A 20,698-nucleotide genomic window follows, 5' to 3' on the forward strand; every position below is an offset into this window, starting at 1 on the left:
ATTCAGTGCTGAAAGACTAGTATTTTGGATGGTATTTGAAAAAAATCCACATGGTATTTAGACAAGCTCTTTTATTAACTTCAGCGATTCCTTCCCTTAGACGGCTCACCAGCGGCCGAGCGGTAACGTCGCTGAACACTGGTAGTTCGGTCCGAGGATCGAATCCCACGAACTGGCTGGCCGCATGGGCGTTTTCGTGGTTTTCCCCATGTGTAACGTGTATACGAGCCAATTTTTCTTTGAAAGTCCTCCACAAAGGCATCCCTCCCTTAAGGCAGATAGCCTTCGAGTACTTTGCCGTAATCTAATAAAACCAAACCTTCCCTTAGACTCCGTCGGATTACGCGCGTGCTAATGATTTCTCCTTTCACTGGATGGCATACAAACTAGCCAAATATATAGAATTTAAGTTAATTAACGCACTTAATACAGATCGGATCTACTTAACTGTTATGGAAGCTCTATGGAAATTCTTCCCTTTACATCCGGTTGCTAAAGCGCAGTGTTTAACCCGCGGGAAAGCGCGTGGGGTGTATCATACCCCACTCCTACATAAAAGTGGAATATTCCTAACTTGTGAAACTGAAATTCTGTGCCGCATTCAGTAACTGAGTTTCTAGTTGTGGTTGACTTTCAGAACCCCTTTTTCTTTGCCTGTGTGTTTCAGAAAAAGATTTATCGGTATTTTGTTGGAACTGGGGTATGACACACCCCACGCGCCTGTCCGCGTAAGTGTTTTTCTGACTGAATATTTAGTTCAGAAATTTATTTCCAGGATGTAACAGTAAATATTTCTACTCGCAAGTGATTTTAAAGTACTTGACATTAAATTCTTAAAAATTTCTAACCGCATTATGGTAAAAAGAATGACTCTCTGTGAATTGGAGATGCAACGCCTGTGAGATTTATTAGAAATATTTGAAAGCGATGAAGATTGCATTTCGGAAACTGAAGATGAAACTAGGAATATTTTCTACACTGTTTTGGTTTCGAAAAAGATAAAACATTAATTCCTAATGTTCCTAAAAAAGGATAAACTGTTCTTATGCTTTCAACATTATATAACGATCATACTATAGATGATACTATTGGAGAAAATAAAACGTAAGGAATTATACGTTTTTATAATATGACTAAAGGAGCAGAGGATATGGGGGATGAAATGTCAGCCAATTATTCAATTGCCAGAATAACCAGGAGGTGGATAAAGGTAATTGTCTTTCCTGCATTGAATGTTGCTGTAATAAATGCTTGAATTATATTATATTCAACTGCTAATCCACCAACTAGAAACAGAAGTCTCTTTTTGAAGGACTTAGCATTACAATTAATGAAAAAAAGTATTGAACAAAGATCAAAGATTAATACTTTACCAAGAAACTGACGTACTGCATGCAAAACAAAAGCAGAAGTTTCGACGAAGAATTAAAACGAATATATAAAATTCGAAACAACTAAGTGTGAAAGATGGGATAAATTGCCCATGCGCCAAGGACAGAAGAACGTGAATGCAATGTTTAAAATGTGGGAACATTCTGTGCCAAGGACACATGAAGTTATTTCGTTCAAAGTGTAAAGAAATAAAATAAGCATTGTGTATTAGAGATGCAATCAAACTTAGAGGCATGATGTTTATTTTTTTATTATTTTCTTTTATCTCAATTTTAACTCTAAGATTATTTTGGAAATTAATTTTTTGAAACCCAATTATTATTCACCTATTTATAATACACGAGAACAAGAAAAACAGCTTTAAAACTAAATAAAACTATTTTTTATCGTATTTTAAATATTGGGGTATGTTATACCCCACGCGCCCACTCTAGTAACTTTTCTTTGTGCGACTTCCGCCGGGTTAAGACCTCGCGAGAGTTTTTCGAAAAATATTGGCGAGAAAAATGGGGTTTTGTAACTGTTGGCGTGGCCAAAGTTTACGATAAACGCCAACACGAACTCCTTTAGCAAACAGTTCTACGATATCCAACCAATGACGTTATGCTTGAATTTTCTCCCTTCTTTTAACATTTATAAGAGATTTAAATTTCTCATTCGCCAATGAAATTCAGTTCACATTCTTGAACATTTTGCACAAAACGGGCTAAATAATTAGATAAAAAATTGTTGATTACATAATTTTTAGGGATTTAATTGAATGTTTATTACAATGAGAGTGTGGGGTGCATTCGTAATTTGTTGTGCATTATGTACTGTGAAATTTGGATACGCTAAGAAGTAAGTGATAATCCTATAACTTTACTTTCTATCTGAGGATCGAAAACATTGTTTCCAAGCTTTTAAGAGTGTCTGCATTTATTCGTTTTAATAACGGTTATTATTCCAAATTCTGAGGTATTTATACGCAATTTGCATATAAAGAGACGTTTAGAAACTCATATTCAGATTATAAATTATTAAAGTCGAAGAGTCTGTTGAGAAATGAATTTAATAATCAAGAGATAAAAATTAAGTAAAATTCTAGTTAAAAACAGGGGTTAACAGTCTAACAGGAAGACAGACTCTTGAATATAATTCAGAAATAGGGGCTGTGTTGAAAATTCTTTGGCTGCTTCTTGAAAAGAAGCAAGGAATTTTCCAAAACTTGTTATATAATTATATTATTTTTATTTATTTATTTTTTAATTTTAATGTATGTACTTCCTGTTATACAGTTACAAAATTACAAAATTTAATTACTATCTCTTGATTGTTATATATATGTTACCGTGAAAGACCTAAATTGAAGAATGTCGACTTTCACCGGAGAATATCAACATTCACCAAATACGTCGGTGAAAGACCGAATATTTGACTACATTCTTGTATATTCGCACCCTCACCGGTGTATGTCGACAATCAGAGACATGCTCTGGTGAAAGTCGAAAAGAGAGGTCATAATAAAGTGCCATAATAGTTTAAGTTGTTGCAATAAATAAGATTTGAATCACATAATTTAGTAAGTTTTTTATTACTGTTATTTTATTTTCTCATTTAGAACGAAACATTGAACTATTATTTTCCTTTCTTATTTTGAATGTATTGTGTGTTTTAGGTTCTCATGTTCTTAAGTTCTTATTTGAAGTCTCAAGTGCGTTTATTCGCGACTGAATTACGAAGAAGAAAATATAATATTGTTATATGTTCAACATTCACCATTAGTACATGGTGAATGTCGACATTGACAGGTGTAAGTCAGAAATAAGAGTATTTGGAAAATATTTCGGACATACACGAAGAGACTATGTGAATGTTGACATTCACCGATGAAAATCGACATTCTCCAGATTTCGGTGTTTCACCTTAACATATACATAGATATATATATAATGTTTCGTAACTTGGCGTAAACCATTCCTATTTACAATAACTTACTCATGTTATATCCATAGATGAAATTAAATATGACGGTGACAGTGTCTGTTAAAATGAAAGAAATAATGATATTGATAAAGTTGGAATATAATTCGTTAAAGCCTGGTTACCCGGATTGTAAATTTAGAATATTGAGGTATAGCGTTTACTGTTTTCGATATTTATACTTGTAGTAACATAATCGAACATTTTGTAATCGCAGCGAAGTGGCAAGCTGCACGAGGTTTCGTGTTTACTTCATGTGTAACACAAATACAAGAACGTTTTCCTTAAAAGGTTCTTAACGGCATTCGTCACCCTAGGCAAGTAACCTATGTATACTTTGCAATAATTCAAATAATCCAAACCAATGCGAAGGTTATTTTGTTCTAATTTCAGAGCAGTATGTGTATTCCACAGCAATTTAGCTGAATCAGTTTTATATTGATCTTTATGGATCTTAATTCTTCCAGGATAACAAAAAGTAATGTGTTAGCGCGAGAAGAAATATCCATTGATTAGATAATAGTGTCTGCAATAATGGGCGATACTAAACTATTTAGACTACTATAAACAAGCTAGCTTTTTCTTTATATTTTTTATAATATGATTTATTTTTCTTTTTTTTTATGATAAATTTTGTGTTACTCGAGTAAGGTTATAGTTCACCAGCGGCCGAGCGATGAAGTCGTTGAACACTGATATTTCGGTCCGAGGCTTGAATCCCACGAACGGGATGAATACATAGGCGTTTCCAGTGGATTTTCTCATGTGTAACGTGTTGTACGAACCAGTTTCACGTAGAAAGTCCTTCACGACGTAATCCCTCCTCTTAAGTAGATCGAATGCTTTGCGTAATCAAATAAACCAAAGACAAACGAGTAAGGTTATAGAAGGAGTTATAAAATTATCATAACACCTTTTTTCAGTTACAGTTATATTATTCTCACAGCCTTTAATCCTTGAAATAACTCAAAATATTTCATAAGGAACGTTGAATATAACAGCAGTTTTGCTATACATTTCCAGAGAAATGTTAAGACACGTGAACAATATAGAACGGCAATAGAAGCTGTCGCATAAATTCTTTTACACTAGCGTCAGACAGACAGAAGTTGTCACATAAGTTGTTTTATACTAACTAGTGTTCGTGCTTTCAGAAACTTTTTGTTTTTTCCAAACCCAGGTTTGTTTATGATTACAGCAAAGCACTCGAGTTCTATCTATCTATATATAAGGATGCCTTCGTGGAGGGGCTTTGCAAGGAAAACTATCTTATATTATCTTCAGATTTGGGAAAAATCACGAAGGCAGCTCGTTCATTAGTATTTGATACATTGATACTTTCGTTTGTATGCTGGCTTACAGCAGGAGATATTTTTCCCTGCTCTTACGTGTACCTTAGATTCCCGTTTAGGGTCTGATCTTTGTGAAATCCGCAGTTAAATATATCCTCTAGATGAGGTGAATTTGTCGGAAGAAGTTTTGACAATTTCGTCTCTTGAAAACAGGCCAGAGGCTTGGGAGCTTTCTTCGACGAATCCTGAGATGTGGGTTTATTTGCAAACTATATACCTCGTCTGCTCAAAATGCTCAGAAAATTACAATCCATATGATAAAGTCTTTCAGAGTCGTAAATGTGAAGAAACACAATTTTCAACAGAAAATTGTCAGCGCACAGAAATATTATGTTGTCATTGGTTATCGTGGTCACATGGGTTTGATGAAGCAAATGAGCAGCGTAAGGTCTAACAAGTATATCCTCCTCCACATATGTCGGGATGTCAGGGAAGTTTGCGGGGTTGTTCCTTATTGATATGTTTCATAAATTTTCATTTATCCTGGTGATGAATTTTTTCATGGATTCTGTCCTCAGATCTGAATGCAGGCTTCTATTGCGAGTGAAACAGGAAGCTTTTGTGATGATCCTTAGGGCCTTGTTTTGGAGAACCTGAATTTTTCTACTGTCCTTATCACTCGCGTTGGCCCATGCGGGGAAGCATATGTAGCAATAGGTGTTATGATCGAGAGGTATAGTCTTCTTTTCAGATTTAATGTGAGTCTATCACTTTTGAGCAGCGGGAGAAGCCTGATCATCATGCTATAAGCCTTTCCTCATACGTTAGTCATGTGGTTGGACCAGGTGAAGTCCTTATTTGGAGTAACTCTCAAATAATTGGCAGCATTGACTTTAGGAACCTTCTTTCTTAATAGCGTCACTTTTGCGGAATTTTCTGATTAGGAGAATTTTTGACTTCTTAGGTTGGATGCTAATTTTCCACTTGTTGCACCAGCGCTCGATGATAGGGATTTTTTTCCTGAATTTTGAACACTGAATGATTTGGATTCTTCGACTTCGAAATTACCGCGATATCATCAGCGTATCAGGCAATCATCGAGTTGATATCCTCATTAAAATTAGGAAAATCATTCACATAGAGGATATAAAATATTGGTTCCAAGATTGACTCTTGGGGAATTACTGTTAAGATATTTTTTACTGGTGTGTAAGTGCTTTCCCATGTCTAACCATGAAGGTACGATTATCCAAAAAATATTTGATTATCAGTATCAGATGTCTAGGTAGGTCTAATTTGATTAGCTTGTAAACAAGACCCGGATGCCAGATGCGGTCAAATTCGTTGGCCACGTCTAGCCTCAGGACAGCGACACTCATTTTATTATGTATAGCAGAGCCGATGAATTCGCTGAGGTAAACAAGCTGAGAGCTCGTAGAAAGTCCTTTACGAAAGTAATGCTGATAGTCAGCGAGGCATTGAAGATCACCTTTTATTCTGTTGTAAATTAATCTGTCCAGAATCTTGCTTAGTGATGATAACAGGCTAATAGGCCTGTAGTTCGCAGGGTTTTCATGCGACTTCCCGAGTTCGGGAATACGTCGATTAAGCCTATTATACGTCGATTAACCTATTGATCTCTGTTTTGAAGTCGGATCCCATGTATGATTGAAAACCTTCCGCCCGCAGCCGATTTCTGGAGGTGATGATTTCTCTGATGCTAAGGGGAAGTTGATGTTCAAACTGATTACGGTCCATATTTCTACAAGCTCGTGTTCTGGCAGCACTTAAGAGAAAAGTCACTAATCTTCTAGACAGCGCAGTCTATATTCATGTTAGTTTTCAGAGTTCCAAGACTGAGTGTGGAAGTCGTTAGCAGATTGTGGTTAAGATCCCAGTTCGTAACGTTCGTTTTTTCATTTGAACATGATTCAGATAAATAGTTTCAGCGATTTTATCGTTCATCCATTAGTGGGCTTCAAGATCCAAGGTAATCTTGAATTAATTATACCCTGAAATTCGATACTCTTTTCTAGAAATCGTCAAAAGTTCCTGAGATTTTAAAGATAAAACTTCCTAATTAGAACAAAATATGCAACAAAGTAATTAAATAACGTTTACATAATTTAGAGTAAAAAAGCAAGTAATATTATGGTAGTGTAGTAATTACATCTTCTTACTTCCTTGTACGAAGTAAAAAGGAAGTATTGTAATCGCGAAAAATTTCGGGTATCATATTTCAACGAAAAATCTCGCATAACTCAAAAACGAGTAGCCTCAGAAAGTTTAAATTTTTGTATATAAGACTGCTATAAATGTACTTGTGCATGTACCATTTTGGTTGTAATCGGCTGCACGAAAAGTATATACATGCATATAGCTCAGAAATACAAATATGGAACTAAATAAGTTAAATTAAAACCTGCTATATACTTGCCTTTTTATTATTTTTATTTTTATATTTTAATTGTGTATATAGTTTATTTTAGGTTTACGTGCATAATTCGTGTTGGGGAAGTTTCCTGTTGGCAAGAGTTTCTAAATTACTTTGGTTTTCTAAAAAATCTGGTTTTTTACTCCTAATTGACTTTTAATTAATTTAATTAATTTTAACTCTAGTCATTTACTTGCTATTTTCTCAAAATTTCACTGTTTAAATTTCTTTTTTTGTAATTCACAACTCTAGTCATTTACTTGCTATTATTACTATATCTAGTCATTTACTTGCTATATTAACTCTAGTCATTTACTTGCTATTTTCTCAAAATTTCACTGTTTAAATTTCTTTTTTTGTAATTCACAACATTTGATTTTACTTTTGGTTTTGAATTTTACTTTTACCTTTGTCTATATGGATGACGAAACACGAATTGAGTAATTGAAGAGTTAGGTATAGGGCAACTTCCCCTTCATAAGTCTGTCTCCTGCCTGCTCAACAATTATTCACTTATGCAATTTTTAGGAATAATATATTTTTTCATGGTTTTAGATAAGTGCAATTAATTTACATATACTCTTAGAATTTAAATAATATTCTAAATTAGTTCGTAGCAATAATAATTATTTTTATTTCTTTGCAATTAAAATTTCTTAACTAATTTTTAAATTTAAATTTTATATTTGCTTTATACGATTAGAGAATATTTGTTAAATTCAAATATATACATACCACTCTCTTACTCGGCTCAGTGAGCTCAGTTTCTTTATTCTTATATGTTTGCAAATTGTGCATTTTTTGCTTTAAAAATGATTGAATTATGTTGTTCTGGTTAAGATTTTTATGCCTTTAGTTAACCTGCATGTAATCATTTTAGAACTATCAACAATTTAAAAGTTTTTTTAAATGCGGCCAAGCTTAATTTCTGATTACCATTGCAGCCATATTTGTTTACATTTGAAATTTAGCAGAATAGTAGATTTGTTGCTAATCTAGAGAAACTAAGCTTCGCAACAACAAAGTAACGTCTTCTTTTATTATTGCGAATTAAAGTATGCTTAATTCATTCTAGAATTAACATTTACGATATTAGCTTGTTTTGGCATAGAAACTGTGATTTTAATTGTAAAAAATTGTTTTTTAATTGTTTTAACTGTATTTGGTGTTTTATGTTTTTCTCTATCTTTCAATTTTTAATGAAAATATTTTGAATTTTTGTGTATTTTTGCCTTGCCGCGAAGTGAAGACTGTAATAAGAACAATTGTAGTTTACATTTTTAGAATTAGTAGCGCCTGCGCATTAGGTAAGCGCCGCTGAATCGTTTGCGAAAAACTGTTTCTTTTTTATTTGTTTTAATTTCTTTTATACATCGTTTTAGATTTATTATAGTATTTGAATAGAACTTGTAACTCTTCAGATGATATAATTTTTGTGCATTCTGATTTATAAAGTGAATGTTAATGCTGTTAAGTGAACGTAGCGCCGAAGTGTCGCTATGGTAAATAAATACAGTGAACTTTAAAGAGTTCTTTTATTCTATTGTGGTTTATGCGCTATCGACGAAGTAGATTTAATTCAAAATTAGTTAATTGTTAATTCAATATGTTTAAATGAAATGCAAGGAAATTTAATATTCCGTACAAGGAAGTCATGTTGTGTACACATGAGATTTTTTTTATTTAACAACACTGAAAAAACTAACGATGCTTGTTTTTTAATAATACATTTTGTAGGCATTTTTGTTTAACTAGATCTTGAATTATTGATTTATATGCTAAAGAATCCTGTTTCTGGACACAGAAATTACAGAAATTGGTAAATATTTCTCATTTTGTGTCGATGTCATTTGCATGAGATGACGTTAATTATTCAATATATTCATTTTTTTAAGTGACAGTTGACATACCAATATTTTTAAACATCTCCAAGTTGGCGATGATGATGTATTAGCTATCAATCGAAATTTCATCTATCTGAAGCTCTTATCTTCTGCAGAACTATTATTTAATCAGCTGATGAAATTTGTGACGAAATTAGGAGAGAGAAGTATTTTCCTCATGTTTTTGATCACACTAATGCCAGTAACTGACAACTTGATAAAGAACATTTTCTTCCCACTGCACGCCGTTGAAATCTGTAAGAAATTATATGTTCTCATTCAGCCTATTACTTGCGCATTTTGCAAATCTATATACTAAATCATAGATCTGTAGTCTTGGTTTTAGACTCTGAATTTAACAGTTTGCTAGCTTGCAAATATTTAAGACTGCTTACACGGGTTTGGAAAATTTCAGCAGAATTCAGCCAACATTACGGTTAACACATAGTTTATCAACAGTGCTAATTTCCTATTCACTTAGGTTGGAAGTAAAAAAAGTGCTTATTCATAAAAATTCAAATGTGCATATCTTAATTTATGATATTTCTATCGAATTTATTCGTTGGATTCTGTGGTAATAATATTGCGTAATAATACTTCATTTCTTCTCGCATTTTTCCCCATTTTTGAACTAATTTCATCGTTTCAAAATCGAGAAAGGAAAATTATGCGAGTAATTTAATTTTCGGAAACGCTTTTACTCTCAGACTACGTTACTTGAATTTAAATTTCAACGTATGGTACTTTAAATATCCGCAAGTGGCAGAGTTTTGTTTTGTAAACACAATTGGTGCTTTCTATTAAATTTAATAAAAAGCTTATTTTAACTTTCCCAGGACTTCGTTATCTTAAATGAGACTCCAGTTCTAACTCTCTTGTCAATGTAGTAATATCTGAAAGACATTCATTTAAGCCTCCACACATGTAAAACCTTACTGTAATGGCATCGTGGTTCAGTAAGGCACCATTTAACAAGACGAAACAAACATTTATTAAAAATATGGTTCAAAGCATAATAGTAAACTCAGAGCAGTACGTCGCTCCTACAGCATAGCGAAATCTACAACCTTTCTCTTCTGAGGCTACCATGCAACTCTCATAAAATACATTAACCCTTCCTGGAGAAGAGCTACACGCGCCAAGCACGCTATGTTGAACTCAAACAGTCCTCAGATACTACACTTACAAACGGGAGATCCATGGTTCAAATCCCGGGAAGGGCATGGTTAATGTTTCATGCTCGCTTGCTAGGGATAAGCATGACAGATTCTGTGATTTGACATTTAAAAAATGCTATTTGGCACTTTAATATAATCAATATAGGCTTTATCTGCTGTGAAAGCTAATGCTCTTTTATGATTTAGTTTAAATGACAATAGGTTATCTCTTATTAATTTTTTGTAATTTATCTCTTATCAATTTTTTGTAATTTATCTCTTATTTGTTTGTCTTGTCGCTTATTTGTTTGTTTTAAATTTATCTCTTACTCTTTTTATTAGTGCTTGCCATCCTATATGCATGGCACTTAACGAAAATCCGAATTTATAAAAAAATAATGCTGCCATAAATAAAAATTAGGCACATCTGCTATCAGCCAGGTATTGGGTGGTGGAGTCATTAGTTTTGCCGAAAACATGGAAAACGTACCCCAGGAAACGTGAAAAACGTACAATGCCATTCCCAGGATTCAAACTCTTGACCTCCCAATTGCTAGACGGACGTGCTTCCAATTGCATTACGAAGGCACAAGAAAAGAAGGAGCAAAATACCTTATATTCTTCCCCACTTAAAGAGCTATTGGAGAGGCTGGGATCTGACCCCCAAACCTTTGTACTGATGCTTATCATCTGAACTAATGTTGAGCTATCGTCCATCGCATTTCAGTTCGGGTGCCACTGTGAAACCATTAAGTAAGTAAGGAACATAGAAAACATTCAATGCTCTTGTCAGGATTCAAACTCCGGACCTCCCGATTACTATATGGACGTGTTTCCAATTACGCCACGAAGGCACGAAGCAAGGAGGCAAAAATATCTTACAGGTTTTATCGAAAAATTATATTCCTGCAGGGGAAGAAATTCTCTTGCAGGAATCCCTTCCTCTGGTTTTTCTTTATAAAACCAGTATCAAATTCAGATCGATTACTAAATTTTAATTTTGGCAAACTACATTCTTCAAACAGTTCCTTACATAATGTCGCATGTCTGACGATACCTGCTTCATTTTTTCCCGCTTTCTCAGTATGTCAATCAATAAAACAATTTAAACGAATATGAAACAGTTGTGTTCATTTTCATACAAAATTAATACTTTATTACTCTCTATTCCCAGGGGCTTCATCTTCACTTCTCCGAAGGTTCTCGACTCAGGCAGCACGGAATATTTCACACTGTCCGTATTCGAAGTACCGTCTGATGAAGAAATCACAATACATTTACTGGAAAATGATGACAGGGGTATATTGGCTGAAAGCAAGGTGCCTGTCATACCTAGTAAGTATGAAAGCAACTTGTTAATACAGTATTTTGTACATTTGATTTATTATTAATTAACATTATTAATTACTTTCCATATCTTGGAGAACACTGTATGTAAAGTCGGTAAAAGACATGTATCCCATGAATGTGGACATAATTTCTTTATTTAATGTACAATAATGTAGCAATATATTTGAAGTCTTTTTTTTTTAAAAACTTTATGGGATAATCCTGAGAATTTATAGTTAAATATAATATGTTCCACTTAATGTGATCACGTTTGTTTATGACTATTTTGATAACATTAAGCGATGAGAAACAAAGCCTTCAAAATATCGATGGAATTTAGCGAATTTAATATAAATATAACTTAGAAACATATAAATACTTATTTCACCCTACCTATACTGTTCTCCCGATAGCATAAATATTCTCGGCATATAGCGGCAATACTTACTTTGACAACATTTTAATTAGGAGAAAGTTATTAATAGTTGACAGTCTGCGAACATTATGTTAAAGTTTATTTAAGAACTGTTTATATTGAACAAGCAAGAAACAGGCTGAATATTTTTGAATGAGGTAAAAACTGAATTAATCAATTTTCTGCCAAATATTTCATCATTATGCCAAATATTACATCAAGCGCAACCATCACATTAATTAAAATCGAACTTTTGCGCTACCAGAACTTGTTACTTAGTTTTTAAAAACTGCCTATATCTGCAGAATTAAAAATAATAGTAATACGAAAAAAAATGACATAATAAAAATAAAAAATCTGAAAGCTTTCGGATTTTACATTACCCCCAAAGGGTCGTTTTTTTAACGTTTTGTGTGTTACCTTTATTTATTAAATATCATATTCTTCGCCCTTAAACTATAAATTTCGGTTCAACAGCAATATCGCAAAATATTTTTTAAATAAGCATACATTTAGAATTTCCGATACACAGTCTCGCGCGCTGAAAATATTTTTTTTTTTCTTTTTCGTACAGTGTTATCATTTCTCGCTTTGAAATCGTTGAGTTTGTTAATCAAAATTTCTTTACTGTCTGACAAAATATGAAATCGATAATAAAACAAATTCCAAATTAGGGCTTCCAGATGTTCATATTCGGGGGAGGATTACGTTATTCAAAATTTGATGGCTCTAGATACCGTTGGTTTATCACAGTGCTTGAAACATTTATACAGTTTCTTCATTATTTAATTCCTTTAAATATAACACAGGGTGATAATATTTGGTGGCAACAATTTGAAACCTGAAACAACGCTTGTAGTGAATCAACGCAAAATGCCAAAACGAAATTTATAGTCCTTCTGGGCAAATTGCCCCTTTGGACAAAAAATTAAGCATAAATCTAATAAGCCAATTTTTAATATTCTGAATCTAATTGTTAAGTTGATTGGTCATATGAAACTATTTGTATTATGATTTTGCTCTGTACTGTACATTATAGAGAAAAATGTAAGCGGTCTATGAGAAAAACCATTCCTTTAAATACGGACAATGGAAGAAAAAGTTGGAAGTCCCTAAAATAAATAATAATTATCCTTAAATACACCTAACAAGTAATTACATAAATTTAGTTGAAATAAATATAAATTTCAGGAATTTCCATTTACTTACAATTAGTACGTACAAGAATAAATAACCTTTCACATGTCTGGTATTAAAAATTTAGCCACAAGGTAAATTTTACTATGATAATACCGAATTAATATCAGCTACTGGTTATGTCTCAGAGTTCTTATAATGGGTTCCTAGGACTATTCTGATGCCTAGTCGGATGAACAACTGTCTCCTCTATTGAGACTTTAGCAGGGACCGCTTGCCGAGGATATTAAATGAAAGCTAGGATAACAATGACTGTGGCCTTCATGAAGGGAGAAGACCGTGATGATGAAAGGCTTTCCGTCCAATGTTGTCATATTTTTTTATATTTTTAAATTTTCGTGGGAAATATGACTTTACTATATTGCTTATTTAATTAAGATGATAAAAAAGAAGCTTTAAAAATTATTACCACTTTGCAGTCTTTCTAAAGATATTTTAATTAGCCTTTTGCATGAATATACCAATTGAAACAACGGTTCAGCGAGTTTAGAGAGTTACATATAAAATCAAATTCTAATGTTTAATTATTTTATAATAAATTAAATATTTTGAAAAGTGCTGCTGTTGATGAAAAGTTAGAACCCTGTTCTAAGGAAAGAACGATTATAATCAATATTCACCATACGACCAAGAACTTAGTTTATTTGTATTTCATAGCGAAAAATATTAAAACCATCAACATTTATATCTCCAATATGTACAAATGAAATAAAATACAACTTATTTAATATATGTTATTAAAATGTTTTATATAAGAAATATACTTAAATATAATAGCAAAACCCTATATTTTTACATTCATGCTTTTACTGAAATAATAATCGTTTCAAAATATTCTAAGATCATTATAAATCGACACCAAGCTTTAATACGTACAATATTTACATATCATTAATTACAGAATTCGGTGATTCGGTGATTAAACAAAATCTATAAGCCTTCACAATCGAAAATCGAAATCTTTTAAATAGGAACCGAAGTGTTCCTAAAGTGCGTAAGACAAAACGTTTAGTATTAACTTGTTTTGATAGAAATGTTATCAAACTTTTTACATCAAAGTAAATTATGTCATTTAGGGTTGTCCCAAGCGACTCCTAACACTTTCAATGGAGGATTTCTAGCTTCCGAAACATGACTAGATTCCTCGGATTTAATACCTTCTTTAATCCATAATTCGTGCAGTTCTTGAGAATTAGTATGGCATTTATGTATGTAGAATCATACTAGCATCTCTAAAAATGCTGGCGCATTCTAAACTGGTATTGAAAGCAAGTTCAACGTTTTGGTGTCCTCCAATGATGTCATCTACATAAATGTGATCATTTAGAATTCGCAAGTGGCAGGGTAGGTTTTTCTCATATTGTTTCAAAAGCTGTTCAGTGGTTGCAGCCAGTAATAACGGACTGCTATTTATGCCAAATAAGACACGAGTGAACCGATAAATTATGAAATCTTGTGGATCATCGAATAAGATTTTAGTAAACAGAAAACGCATTACATCTTTGTCTTTCTCATCTACTTCTATCTGAAAAAAAAGCCTGCTTTATATCACTTGTGAATGCTACAGGATGAAGCCTGAAAGCTAATAGAAGTTCACAAATGTCAGGATGCAAATTTGGACCAATATGCGAGCAGTCATTCAACGAAATTTCACTAGGTCCATGTGAAGACGTGTCGAATATCAAAAACTTCACCCAAACTAGAAAAGCAATTCCGTGGGTTAAAGGTCACAGCTGCAAAGTTGGCAAACGAAGCTGCCGTAATACAAGGAGAAGAATTTACTGGCATCAGACTATCTAAAGACACAACTCCGCCACCTGCTAAATAAAAATATAAATAATAAATGGCTAAAAGAATGGAAGACCGTCAAAACAGGTTGACGGACGTATGAATGTTTTTCAAATGTTAGCGCCGATGCAAGAAACACCAAATCCTTCCTAATTCAATTCATCGAAGGACATGGTCCATATCCAAAATATTTATACACGATGCAGGTCACTACATATACTTCTGCCCTCTAATAAGCGATCTTCAGCTACGTAAACCTACAAATCTGGATCTTACTTTCAAAATCTTTATCATCATACAACAGCGTCTTCATCTTAAAATAATAAAAATACACACACACACGAAAAAAAACTGAACTGAACTGCCTGTGTTGATGGTTCAAGATCCATGCCAAATAACGCCATATCCTACGAAATGAGTAAATAAACAAAGCACTGCCTAATACCAAATCAGCGACAGCAAATTACCAATATCAAATTCCAAGATCTATAACCTCAACATATCAAAATACTCAGTTGAACCTTTATGAATTATGCGACTATGAACTTTATCTCAGTACAGATTACGAAACTTTATTTTATAATCCAAACATATATCCATTAATTCCATTGGAATCTAAATAAAAACCAATATACAACAAAATTATAAATCCAGGAATGAAATAATGTGTAAATATTTATATGAATAATGTAATTTAATTATTAAAAAAGTTTTAATTAGCTGTAAACTAAATTGTTATACAGCTATTTATACGTTATATATTGTAGTCGTGTTTAAAGATTGTACTATTTGTTATTGCATTATTTTACACTTTTTATGCTGTATTATACCCCAATTTATGCAAGAAATTGCAAAAATTGGCTGTCCAAGTTCTCAAGAGATGGCCAAGTATCCGAGAATATGTCTTATTCGGCTTATTATACCTGTCCTATGAAGTCATCCTAAATAATTGATAGTACCACCAACCGATAAACCAACGAATATCATCACCAGTGAAAACACACACTCGTAGGATCGTGTGGAATGAGTTCCAAGGTCTAGATGGTTAGTGTGCTAGGACAATACCTGTTTGATTCTACAGTGAAGTTTCTGAGACCGTTAATTTATTTTTAGTTCTGCATAAGATTTTTTTTTATTTACTGTTAATTTATTTTATTAGCCCAAAGGTGCGGTAACCTAGAAAAGCTGATAGTTTCGAAGTGGCATTTTCCGCTGTTTTGCTATAAATGTCTATGTCTACTTGCAAATTGTTGTTACCAAATATTATCACCCTGTATTATATGTAAAGAAATTAAATATTGAAGAATCTGCATGAATACATGTATGTTTCTCGCACTGTGACAAAAACGGCAGTATCTAGAGCCATCAAATTTTGAATAATGTAATCCTCCACCCGAACATAGGCATCTGGACGGCAGAATTTCGAATTTGTTTTTAATCTATTTCATATTTTGTGAAAATTTAACGAATTTTTGATTAACAAACTCAATGAGTTCAAAGCGAGCACTGTACGGAAAATAACAGTTTTACCTCCAGTGCGGAAATTCCAAAGATATGCTGTTTTCAAATATGTGTGGTTTACGGGCGAAGAACATGATATTCAATGTTCTTCGCCCGTAAACCACATTATTTATTTCAAAGCATCGCGTACTATCAATCTTATTTAATTTTACTTTATTTTTACGCAAAATTAAGTTCATAAATTTTGTGCTTAGAGTTTTTACCGTTTTACCAAAGTAAAGATGTTTGTACAAGAATTACGCGTGAAAAAAATGTGCGAAATGCAGTAAAAAGTGCTTAATGAGATATATTAAATCCTATTTGGAAAAAACTGTGGCTTTCATAATCTCATCACTATACAACGTATCACATTTAATAATTAAAAAGAGTTATGTGATACAAACGCAATAGGTTTCAGTGTTATATAAGGCGTTTAACAACGTCATTTTAGGCCTTTAAATACCGCATTGAATAGCGGTCAAAAACGAAACTTCTCCCTCCCAGCTGATCACTGGCAGAACTACTTTTTCGACCTGTAAACAGGTTCCCCCCTCCCTCCCACCCCTGAAGAACGCGCATCGGAATTTCCCCTGTGTATTCTTCGCATCTGACGTATGCAAAACACGATTATCAAGGTTCAAGGAAACTTCACCTTTTATTTTTCTAGTCTAAATTTTATGGCTGCCCCTATCTAAATTATTCTGGCTCTTTTTCGGCGCAAAATTAAGACCTTCTGAGTTTTTTGCCTTTTTTTGACTCAGTGTGAAGGCACTTATTCCAAGTCATTCGGCTTTTCAAAATTTTTACCCTATTTGACAATCCCCTCTTTTTGCTGATGTAATTTCCTTTGAAGATGTGGACGTAAAGGCGTAATTGCCTATGAACTCCGTAAATTGCACTTCCTTGATCCTTGATCGCATACGCAGCAGTGGAAACGGGACTTAAAAGTAAACCAGATCGTCTCTACTCTTTTTTGTCGACATGTCGGTGACGCGCGCTGGTTAGTCTATCTCTTATAAGGTCGATGGTACTAGTATATATTTCGATCGGAATGGAATGAGTGGTATGCATTGCATGAAACAGAGAGTTATTAATCCCATCTGATCCAGTACTTTGATTGGATATTTCATGTTATGAAAAATTAATAAAATTATAAAATGCCTTTATAATTTTATTAGTTTAATTTACTGTAAATATTAGCTCTACGTTTGCAGATATATGTCGTAGTGTAATTCTCAATTTATTATATCTGCTTCTTCTAGGATATCTTGATCTAAATTTTTGGAATTTAAATATGCAACGCGACTGAAAATTTTACGAAACGCTTTAATTATTTTTCAAGCATGCAATCTTGCAAAAATATGTCATAAATTTATTTGAATGAACCATGTAAATATCACACACTATCCTGCGAAGTAAAAAAAGGAAGCTAATTACATACGATCATATTATAATGTTCTATATAGGAGACAGAATTGACACGTTTCTTAAATGTAGTACTACTGTCAAAATTTTATAAATTTAATTACTATAAAACAACTTTTTACAAAGAAATACTTTTCACTAGTATATATATTTTATGTTAAACTCTTCATAAATCTTTGGTAGTTATGAGTGTCGTTATTGAAACATCAATAGATAAACTTGTCTAACAAGTGAATACTAAGAATTTTTGCTTAATAAAAACAAAATCATTTTATATGGCTCTTTGAATGATTTCTTTTAGTATGCTGTAAAGAAAGTATAAGCAGTGCAAGTATCTTGATAGATAGGATATTTAAAACATATTTTCTAATTCAACTGGAAAATTTGCATGTTTTAATTTTGAAATGGAAATAAATTGCTTAGCTTCGGATAAAATCCTAAAACTAAATGTATCATGATGAGTTAAATATTAAAAAATGTAATTGTATTAAATTTAAAGATGAAATGCTATTTACGTTTATTTTTCAGATCACGACATGAGGGTGGAGATGTTTGTGCCACCGATACTAAGTGCTAAACGTGGAAAATTACATATTTTTGGAACATTTAGTGATGGTTACAAAATAAATGAGAAAAAAATTGTGAGCATACGTCCCAAGTCAGACTTTACATTGATTCAGACAGATAAACCGTTGTATAAGCCTGGACAGATAGGTAAGAATAAATTTTAGGCCAGCTTTCTTTGAAGATTTTATATTTCTGAAAGTAGAAAACATTACCTTGCAATGTCATTGCATTTTTCTAAATATATCAGTGTCGAAAATTTTGTTTTAGATTTATATTTTCAGTATCGCTTAATATTCCTATACTTCTAAGATTCTCCAGAGCTTTCCAAACTCTAATAAATAGACAAACTATAGGGGCATATAAAGGGCATAGAAAAATTTAGTTAAAACAAATTATTCTGACCCTCGCATTCTAAACATATATGCAAGCGCTCACTAAATTACAAAAAAATAAAGGTTATTTAGGTCAAAATAGAAGAGATAGAAAGATAAATATGTGGGAGATCTTGCACAATTTTACTTGTGTGTAAGCTCAAACCAATGTCTTTCGTACCCTACTGGATTGATAAGAGAGTGATCGCTCCAGCCTGAATTAAGATGACAAAGTCCTATGAACGTGAACAAAAATTCAGATTTAAGTAACATATTCGGAGTCTACAAATGGGATCTATTTAATGTGGCTCAAGTTATTAAAGACGCGTTTATAAAATCTGCTAGCAAACAGGTTAAAGCCCAATTAAAATTTGTCAGAACTCTATGTTGTAATATTTATTTATTTTGGCAGAAACGTATGTTACATATGTTATGAAGTTTGGCAGAGAAAGTTGTGAGCTGCAAGCGAGGCTGCCAGATGTTTTAATTCTAAAACATTCTTAGCCTCGGCTTAAATATTTAACAACTAATTTGCATTCTGCCGAGGACTACCGAAAGAAGATATAGTAAAGTTTCATATCATAATAATTGGTTAATTAACATAAACTTTACAACTGCAAAATAAGTACATATATATCCAAACATTAACCAATCTGTGTTTAAGGAGAGGGATAAAATTTTATTCGAAACATTTAGGAAAAACTGAAACTTCATCTATAAATCGAACTTAAAAAATCACTCCATAAATTCAGCTATATATTGAAAAAAATGTTCAAATATCTGATCGTCTAACTTATAGTGTGAGCTAAAGATGGGTAGCAAATCTTCATTCATTTCGAAAAAAAAAAACAGTCATAAAAATCGACTTATTGTTCTAAACATTTTTCATCAGCAATCTATGGACAAAATGGAAAATAATATATCTAATAATATAACTGCGAGCAGAAGGAGGGGATGTTAATTATTGAAGGGAAAGACAATGATGTTCACTCAGAATTGAGTGTAGCAGAGAGAGATTCAAAAACTTGCTAGAGAATGTCAAGACTCGCATTAATGTAGAGGAATTAAATTTATCTTTCTGGATAAAATGAAAAATTCTTTTTCAGCTAATTTCAGTTATTTCAATTATTAATTCTTTTAAACTATTCATTTCTTTAATGAACTATATTATTTATTCTAAAACATATTGTTTATTCTATAGCTTTAAGCATCAGATTTTAATATTCAAACTGTAATATCAACGCGTAATCTATGAAAATGTTTATTGTTTTCATTATCATACATAATGTTTGTTTCTTTTCATGTTCTATAAACACACGGAAGACATTTTCTTATAATTATATTTCATAAAAATAGCGCCGTAATCGAATGACCTCTGTCCTTCATATTTATGTTTTTCCATGCATATTTAATCTACTTTTCAAAGTATTTCCACCTGTTCTGTTTCAGTGCGATTTCGGGTTCTACCTATGGATGGCGAGCTCAAGCCTTTGGGTAAAAATGCGGTAGGCTTAAAGTTTTGATATATATTTTTGTTATTTTCAATACTGATTCTATTTAAACTCCTTTATTTTTATTCATTTCATGTACATTAACTTACAAAGTCTAATATTAACTTCGATTATCGAGGAAATATTTTTACTGCTCATTTTCAGCGTCAGGAAACCCGATATGACAGTTGCAAACATTTTCTTGAAAGTTGCAACAGTCTGAAACATTCCTTACAGCTTTGTATATTACAGATTTGAGGAATTTTAAAATTTCAGTTGTTTCTTAGAAACTAAATACTCAATAAGGAAACATTTTCGAAATAGGCACTTTAGTTACTCTGGCTACAAGATTTCAAAAACAATTTTGAATCTTTAGAATGATCAAAGAATATAGTAACATTACTAGATATTTATTTAATACGATCCATCATGAAATCCAAACTATTAGATCATTTTATACTGTAATTAACTGATTTAGAAGCTACATCAGGATAAA

The 20,698-nt window shown here is 32.5% G+C and overlaps 1 protein-coding gene and 1 long non-coding RNA gene across 2 annotated transcripts in view; one reads left to right on the forward strand and one right to left on the reverse strand.

Annotated features, from left to right (window-relative positions):
* Positions 1-1,466, reverse strand: part of LOC146995094 (uncharacterized) — a 64,297-nt gene extending 62,831 nt beyond the window's left edge. Inside the window, exon 1 of the long non-coding RNA XR_015043537.1 lies at positions 1,374-1,466. This is a non-coding gene — a long non-coding RNA (uncharacterized LOC146995094). The remainder of the gene's footprint in view (positions 1-1,373) is intronic.
* A 489-nt stretch (positions 1,467-1,955) lies between these two features.
* Positions 1,956-20,698, forward strand: part of LOC118200891 (murinoglobulin-2-like) — a 215,983-nt gene continuing 197,240 nt past the window's right edge. Inside the window, exons 1-4 of the mRNA XM_085825147.1 lie at positions 1,956-2,232; positions 11,295-11,455; positions 18,303-18,488; positions 20,162-20,217. Of these exons, the coding sequence (XP_085681273.1) occupies positions 2,153-2,232; positions 11,295-11,455; positions 18,303-18,488; positions 20,162-20,217 (483 nt within the window). The 5' untranslated portion in view covers positions 1,956-2,152. The remainder of the gene's footprint in view (positions 2,233-11,294; positions 11,456-18,302; positions 18,489-20,161; positions 20,218-20,698) is intronic.

The sequence above is a fragment of the Stegodyphus dumicola genome, chromosome 10 (genome assembly GCF_044657685.1).
Source record: "Stegodyphus dumicola isolate Sdum_Otavi_A_Nest chromosome 10, ASM4465768v1".
In the NCBI taxonomy this organism is placed as follows: domain Eukaryota; kingdom Metazoa; phylum Arthropoda; class Arachnida; order Araneae; family Eresidae; genus Stegodyphus; species Stegodyphus dumicola.